Source organism: Tarenaya hassleriana, unplaced genomic scaffold (genome assembly GCF_000463585.1).
Source record: "Tarenaya hassleriana unplaced genomic scaffold, ASM46358v1 Cleome144, whole genome shotgun sequence".
NCBI classification, from domain to species: domain Eukaryota; kingdom Viridiplantae; phylum Streptophyta; class Magnoliopsida; order Brassicales; family Cleomaceae; genus Tarenaya; species Tarenaya hassleriana.
Genome location: NW_010964863.1, coordinates 99,981 through 108,723, shown reverse-complemented (window position 1 = coordinate 108,723; position 8,743 = coordinate 99,981). Strand labels below are relative to the sequence as shown.

The following is an 8,743-nucleotide window of genomic DNA, read 5'->3' as shown; positions in this document are numbered from 1 at the left end:
CAATGACTCCAAGATGTAACATTATGTACGCGTTTTGTAATTGTATTGCACTCGGGACAGTGATCCTTTACTTTTACGGTTGTGTTTAAATGCTATCTCAGACATGTACTGTTTTAAAAGAATTGTTGTAAGGTTTTATTTTTTCGCTGCGTGTACTTGGTGTAAAATAGTTGTAAAGTTCTCGTAAATTTGTGGTATGCTATTTTAAATGAGTTTTTGTCCAAGTAACATATTCTGTACATGGAATACAGGTTACGGATGTCTCAAAAGCCAACAGAGTCGATCATGATAGGACGATCGATTGATCTTCTGAGGACGATCGGTAGATCGAACTCTCTGAGCCAAAACTTGTAAAAGGTTAGATGATGAGATCGTGCGATCGTCAAGGCGACAATCACTCGATTGAGCTATCGGACCAAACAGACACATCTTTAGTGGACACGATCGATCGATCGTTATGGCATGATCGACCGTTCGTCGACTCATAGAAAAATGTCCAAAGTCCATCTTCTGACTTCTCGCTCTTCCCTCCATGCCTTAGCTCCTCCGCGACCATGCGTCTAAACATCGCTTGCATCCTCATGCTCCTTGATCCGGTCATCCATCCATCAATCTTCAAGTCCTTCTCCACGATTGTCTCATGTACATCTCCTGCTCCTTCGATATCCGTTTTGCTGCCCTCATCATGATCTCTAGTCATTCAAATTTTAATCATGTTCATCTAATGATAGCTTTTGTATTGAATACAAGTGTTCAACAACTTGGAATATGGATGCATATAGCTTGATGGAAAAAAAAAGTTTAGGTGATGTATTCGAAGATTATGATGAGCAAATCATATATCTTTTGAAACTAGCATTAAGACTTGCACGACATTACTGCCTTTATTCAAAGAAAAAGGTCATAGGAAATTACACACATTGCTCAGAAGAACAAAATGTAACAACTTTGATTTGTTTTTACTAGCATCTTATGTAGATTTTATTGGTTCGATCTAGCTCTTTAGTCCAACCGTTTTTTTTCCGAAAGTTTCGAGGGGACCCCTCCATCGTAAGATATCTTCTCTTGTTGTTCTTCTTACCGGAACGGTGTTTTCTGGGCATTCTCCATATTTGTGCCATAGTTGAGTTACAATGCCCTCTGATTGTTTATAACTGGTTGAAGGGAGATCTTTGGGGAAAGAACTCGGTTTCATCTATTTGGAATCGTTCCCGTAGAAACCAAACAACAAAATAATGTGAGAAAAAATAACAAATCGATACTTTAAAAGAAGAATATGAGCCAAAAACAAAATATTTAAAAGGAGACCAGCAAAACAGGGACATACCTGAATAGTGTGGTTCTTTAGTAATGGATTATCAAAAGCGAGTTGATTATATATATCAACACAATCTATTATATCTCCATCCGGAATCTGTTCGATACATAAATTCGAAAATTGAAACAACAGCAACATAACATAACTAAAAACGTGAATAACTTATATATGGATGTATACTATTTATTTACCTTGATTGATTTAACAGCAGGTTTGTTGATTTGTTTCAAGTACCTTTCTATCTCATCCTCATTCAGTGTGGAGAAAGCTGTGGTTATCATCAACATCGTGATCACCAGAATCAGTGATAAATTGGCCTTTCGATTAACCATGAAGACTTGAGAAGTTCGAGTTCTAAGTCTGAAAATAATGTCATTGACTTTGAACTAAACGACAGAGCTAATGTATATTCATTTCTGCAGTTATCTTGGCAAGATTCAGAGAAAGAACAGTTCAAGAAGAACAGGTCTGAACTGTACAACGTGTCGTTTGGATTCAGATTGATATTATATTATTTGACTTCTTGATTTTTTTAATTAAATGATTTGATTTTTCGCAGAAGTGGGTGTTTGTTTGCTCTTCATGGAGGGGATAAGCCACAGGATGACGGACGAGGAGGCGTCTTCTCTGAAAACATCAAAAGGAGATCAAGAGACGTCAACGAAATACCAAGTGAGTGTAGAAACTCCTATTTATAATATTTTTTTATAAATTAAAAAAAAAAACAAAATACAGAACTTTAAAAGCTGTATATTAATTTAAGCATTGAACTGATCTAACATCTGCAGTTGATTACTTGAATAACAAGTTGTCTTTTGCAGATATTTTTAACGTGACTGCACAAACTTGGTTTTATGATTTTTTTTTTTTTGGTTTTAGAATGTTATTATGCAATATTAATTTCTTATAATAAACTATGATAAAGATTTCCTATACAGGCCTTTTCCCTGCATTTGATTCGAATGTGTGAAGCAGGAATTATGCGGTTCCAGTTCTGTTCACATTATTTGGTTGATTACAAACCATGTCACTTGTTTAATCTATCCATGTCACTTCAAGTAGTAGTACCTGTTGCCGTTGCCAGATTTGCCTCTTGTGGAAGAGGAATAAGATTCTGAACCGAAGAGATGAAAGTAAGCTTTGGTTTATCGATGGATTTCTGTGACTTTGATCATTGTTATAGAAACTGAGTTCTAGTTATTTCATTCGGTTCAAATTCAATATAAAAATCGAACCAATTTTAATTTTTTAAATAAAATAAATAACTAAAAAATCATAAATTTCTTTAAAAATTGACTATTTATCAATAAAAACTGATTTAGAAATCCAAATAAAATCGAACCGAATTTTATATAAAAAACCGATTGATTATAAATCTTATATAATCGAATATAACCGAATCGAAATCCAAAACGGTGGACTGATCATATCTCGTTGATGTGTCAATAACTATGGATGTTCAGTGCATGAAAGACAATTTCGCTCAAATCAAACATGAAAGAAGAGTATATAAGCATTCATTAGCTGAGTCTTCTTGTGCTGAGAATCCTCATGGTTTCTTCATTAGGAATCGAAAGGGGGTTTTGGGATACTTAGATCTGCTATAATAGTCTTAGGAGGCGTGCCAAAACCCTAGGGGTTGAGCCCTATTTATTTGGTTCCTTAAAAACCCTAATTTAAGTGGGAAAAGGAAATCTGTCAAAAGTGGAACCGGTCTGGTTCCATATGGTACCGTCTGATTCCATTTTGTCAGAACTTTTCCTTGGCCTTTTGATTTCGTTCTGACAACCGTTTGCCAGACCAAAACTGATTTCTCCTTTTCGATACTCTACACATATGTTCGTCCTTGTGTGTGAACCTGTAAGCTCATCTGGAATAGTAGTAAAATACGGAATCTCTATTTCGGTGATTGATGTCGCAAATCTAGATGTATAAATTTGGTCAAGTCATAATATCCTAGATTTAACAAATACCGCAAGTGTACGATTCAGTTGTAGTATTAGGGTCGAACACAGGGACAAAAGTAGACAAATGAATTGAATCCAAATCTAAGTCTAAATCCAAAGAAAATGATGTAGGAATGAGAGGGTAGCAAAGCAAACGATAAAACGGTTTTAAAACTATAAATGATGAACACTACAGGCTTCGGTATTGCTTTACATGCAATGATCTTTCAAAAGATGCAAACTTAGTGGTTTATCTATCCAATCCAGGGAATTCAAGCTCTAAGGTAGAGATTAACTCTCTCAAGTGTAATCTCACTATCTAGGTTTAATCCTACTAATCTCCCGATTCAATAGTCTAAAACTCTGGATGCATGAACGAACGCTATCATAATTCCTAGGCAAATACCCATCTCCCGATGTGATACCTGTTCTATTTATTGAATTAGTTCCAGGTTAGAATCCTATATGTCTATGTGAATTAAAACCCTAAGTTCATTCAACCAAGTGGCCAATGAGATCAAAAGCATTAAGAACAAATCAATAAACCGAATGGAATAAATAGATCCACAAACTCTGGAAATAAAAACCAAAGATCCTTACATAGCAAATCCCTAACCTACAGCTATGGGACTATTCGCTAAACATCGAGACGTCAGGGTTCATATCGATAATACGAAACATCGTAAAATAGAAAAAATGAAGAATGCTTAGTCGATTTCTCAGCTTTGTAATCTCCGTCTTCTACTCCAATCTCTTGCCTCTTGATAATCTTCCTCTTTTGTGTGCTCTAGGGTCCTTTTTCTGTCAAAAGTATGAATGAATTCGACCTTGGAGGCTAACCCTAATTATTTCTCTTTCCTTTTAGCAAATTTGGAAGATTTCCGGATTTTAAGTGACCCGATCGTGTCTGTACAAGTGACACGATCGTGTCACATCGCAGTTTTGATATGCTTCACGAATTTATTCATAACTTCTTGCTCCAACATCGGATTTTGGTGATCTTGGCATCTATGCGTAGATATCGAAGAGAGCTTTCCAATGCTGTCGCGAATGCATGATTTGGACTTATAGAGTGAAAGCTATTGGACTTGCAAGATGTGACGTTTTCTGAGCTTCTCATTTTCCCTGGAGACACTCCAAATATTCCCGTTTCGTCCATGATGTTCCGTACCTCATGTTTTCCATTCCTTTCGCTCTTTTTATGCGTGAAAACATGTTTAAACACCAAAGAACACAACCATGCAATATTGAAGCCAAATTTGCCCTAAAATGCCTACAAATATGTAAAACCGAGTGAAATACGCTAGACATCCTATATCAAAACATCATCCGAAATACATGTTATCAAACTCCACCAGACTAAACCTTTGCTCGTCCTCGAGCAAATACTCCGTGAAAAACAATCTGAAAAGAGGGCGAGACAATGACATAACTCAAAATGATAATCGAGAGCGAAACATCTATCTGACCTAGATCCCCGTGAACAATGAACAAGTCTGTTTAGTATGATCTCCCTCTCTAAATGATAATCTTTCCTAGCCATGGGATCTATACCGTTTCCTAGAACCAATCCAAGGACTTCAATCATCTATCAAGCATGTTTCTCGAACCTATTATACCATTCTACCTAATTATATCTATTCTACGCTTTCGGCATTCATTTTTTTTCTCTTTCTCTGCTCTTTTTTTTTCTTTTTCATCTAGCTAGATTTTATCTCTTTTTTTTTTCTTTTGCTAGAATCTCGGGTTCCTAGGACATTGAAGTTGAAGGGTTCCTAATCATTTTTTTCGATTTGTTTATTGGATAACCCGACCCATAATTTAGACCCGAACCATCAAATCGACGCACTCATCTCCTCGAATGATTTTTCTTGACGAGATAATGACAGCGGAGTGTCGAGATGCTCACTATCTTTTTCTACACATCAAAAAATAAAAATCATTTGATAACAAACTTTACCGATTTCAACAAATATGGGAAAGGTTCCTATGGAAACTTTTCTACTTGGCTAGACAACATTGGTCCCACGGGTTCCAACCAACGATTTCTATCCCACAAGCCATTCTAGACAATCCTAAAGGTCAAGCAATCAATTCAACAAAACATAACCACGTTCAACGGATCACAATGTTTTCAGGACGTTTCTACTCTCTCATGCCATAGATCATCATATCAATGCTCAAAACGGTTTTATGCACGTGATCTTATATGTCCTAAACACTATATGAGAACATGCACAACCCTAACAACAAACTATATGAACCTAATGCATCCTATATGCCCATGCAACTAAAATGTAAAAATAAAAGATAAAAATGCATGCAACACTACTCTATATGGATATGGTTTGGCGTTAGACGAATCCTCCCCCAGACTTGGACTGGACACCGTCCTCAGTGTCAATTCTCATCTAGTAGAGGCAACCAATAAGATAAGTCAAAAGAGAAGCAAATAAAAAGAAAAATAAAAGAATACTTAGCTCGCGATGTTCGTTCACTCACACTTAAGTTTGCTTATGTCTATCGCATAGCTAGCTTCCTTGCCTCCTGTCAACTGCATGTATCTCTCGTTTCTAGGTAGTAGATGAGACATGATCGTGTGGCGGGGATGACACGATCGGGTTAACTGCGTATGCTAGATCAACAAAGTTGTTTCCGTGCTCCAGACTTTTCTGCCGAGGGTCCTAAAACGTCGATGAAACATGCAGGTCTTGTTGATGACGGTTGTTTGAGGTTTTTGTCCAAGGTGAATTCCACTGTCTCAGCTTACCTGCTCTAACATGGATAATGGCATCCGCAGTGTTAAGAAATGGACGACCAAGAATAATAGGTACCTTAGAGTCTTCGTCTATGTCGAGAACCACGAAGTCAACCGGGATATAGAAATTCCCAACTTTCAGTGACACATCCTCAAGTATCCCAACAGGGTATTTAACGGAATGATCGGCAAGTTGAAGAGTCATTCTAGTGGGTTTTAGCTCACCCATATTCAGCTTCTTTAAGATCGATAATGGAAGAAGACTGACGCCGGCTCCTAGATCACAGAGTGCACGATCGATGGAAACGTTACCCACTTTACAAGGTATTGAGAAACTACCTGGATCGGACCTCTTAAGCGGAAGCTCGTGTTGGATCAAAGCGCTGCATTCGGCAGTAAGCGCTACGATTTCTTTCTCAACGACTCTCTTCTTGGTCAGGATGTCCTTCAGATATTTCGTATATGAGGGAATCTACAAAATAACATCGGTGAATGGCATGGTTACCTCGAGTTTCTTCAGCATCTCAACGAACTTCGCGAATTGACTGTCTTCATTGTGCTTCCTCAGGCGAGATGGAAATGGTACTGGTGGTGGCCTAGGAGGAGGAGGCACGTAAGCCGGTTCAGGTTCATCATCGGGGATGTCTACAACTGCAGCATTCGAGCTTTTTCCTTGCTCAACCATTGGTCGGTCTTCATCGTCTACCTGCTTACCACTTCTCAAAGTAATCGCATTGACATGTTCACGGGGGTTAGTCTCAGGTTTACCTGGAAGATATCCGGACGGTCTTTGAGAGGCTGATGCTAGCTGAGCGATCTGGTTGTCTAAGAGCATCAATGCTTGCCAACTGAGCTCGAAATTCCTGATTTGCCTTCTCCTGATTCTGTATAAACTGTATAAGCAAAGTGTGCGTATCAGGGTTGGATTCGGGATTACCTGGAGGTGTGGCATTGATATAGGATTGCCTCAGAGCTCTGTAGTTGGATGTATGATTTCGACCCCTAGATTGAAAAGCAAAACTGGGAGGAATCCTCTGGTTTGAGTTGTTGGATGTCTGAAGTTGTTCGGCACGGGATTCTCCACAGTGTTTGACATGTAGGAGAGATTGGGATGAGTCTTCCACCCCGAATTGTACGTGTACGAGTAGGAGTTATTGGCCACGTAGTTCACACCTTCGACTATCTCATCCAATGCGTACATACCGAGCTCCTCTTGTGTTGGCGTCAAATGCTTGGTCCTAGAGGGTCGGTTGGAATCTTCGAACTTAGCATTGAGGACAGTTCAATTGTTCGAGAACCATCTGCATGGTCTAATCATTTCATTCCCTTGGCAGATCTCTAGAGTACTCGCTCGGAGCGTCTTCTTCTTGGGCCATCATCTCAATATGTTCTTCTAGATCGGCGAATGACTTGTTCTGGATGCTCCCACCGCAAGAAGCTCGAATCAAAGTCTTGGTATCCATTCTGAGTCCTCGAAAGAAGGTGTTGATCAGGTAGTTCTTGTCAAGCTCGTGATGAGGGCAAGACTTCTGATATCCTTTGTACCTCTTCCAAGCATTATAAAGACTTTTCCCATGATCTTGCTTGAATGAATGAATGCCAGAAACAGCTGCTTGAGTGCAGTGAGCTGGAAATTTTTTTGACATAAACTGTGTTGGGTTTTCCTGGGATCTCATATGATACTGCATCACGAACTGGTTATAGTCCTCAGGCAATGACATCAGGATCAAGTCTGCAACCAAGTCACCATCGAGCTTCACTCCCATACGCTCAAGTTCTTCAACATGAGCTCTCATGTTGAGGACGTGGGTGTTGACAGAGCTACCTCTCGGTATCTCCGTCTTCACCAGAGCTTTCAGCGTCTTGGACTTTTCAGTACGCGCTAGCTCCTCAAACATGGTCTTGAGCTGATTGATGCTCTTCCCCTCAAACTGCCTCGGCAGATTCGGGGCCATGCTTCCCAACATGAGGCAAGAGATCTCGATGTCGTCAGTCTGACGCTTCAACCAAGCATCCTTGACGGCTCTCGTGGTATTGGCTGCAGGCTCTGGTGGTAGAGCCCCTTCCAGGACGTAAGACTTCTTATCGTATTTGAGAACAATTCTCAAGTTCCGATACCAGTCTAAGAAGTTCATCCCGGTCAGCTTATCCTTCTCAAGGATAGATCGCATTGTCAAACTCGATACGCTACCGGTTGACGCTATGTCCTACAAAAAAGACAAACAGAACGTACAAAAAAAATGCAGATTCTATTAATGATCAACTACCAGCTAGCCCATCATCAATCAGTGTCTACATATCTATGATCTACTACCAGCTAGTCCATCATCAAACAATGACAACATAGATGCAAAATGAGCTATATTCCCATACAGAAAAATAACCCTATAATAATTTTTCTATATGGGACTAAAATCCATATTTCACATAAGAATGGACTATTACACCCATCTTTATGCTATATAGGTAGACATCTAATGTCAATCACATCCAATGTGACTCTCAGATCTTTTTATGAGACTATGATATCAAATACCATTGCATACTCGTCTCATCTGTACCGTTAAGTCTCAAGTCAAAACTTGACAACTTAACCTAAGGTAAACCATGTTCAAGCTGTGGGAACCACGATTTCCCACCCTGCCTCACAAAGATAATCCGGCACGCTCAGCTTTGGCATGACCCGTGTTACGGACGATCGATGCCTTGACAGGCGCTCTA

General features: G+C 39.2%; 1 protein-coding gene across 1 annotated transcript; it reads right to left on the bottom strand.

Moving 5' to 3' along the window:
* Positions 1 to 859: 859 nt before the first annotated feature.
* LOC104808435 lies at positions 860 to 1,658 on the bottom strand. The gene is made up of 3 exons (XM_010534114.1): positions 1,510 to 1,658; positions 1,328 to 1,414; positions 860 to 1,195 (listed from the first exon to the last, which is right to left on the bottom strand). The coding sequence occupies exons 1-3, from the start codon at positions 1,648 to 1,650 to the stop codon at positions 995 to 997; spliced, it is 429 nt and encodes a 142-aa protein (XP_010532416.1). The 5' UTR covers positions 1,651 to 1,658; the 3' UTR covers positions 860 to 994.
* Between the last annotated feature and the right edge of the window lie 7,085 nt (positions 1,659 to 8,743).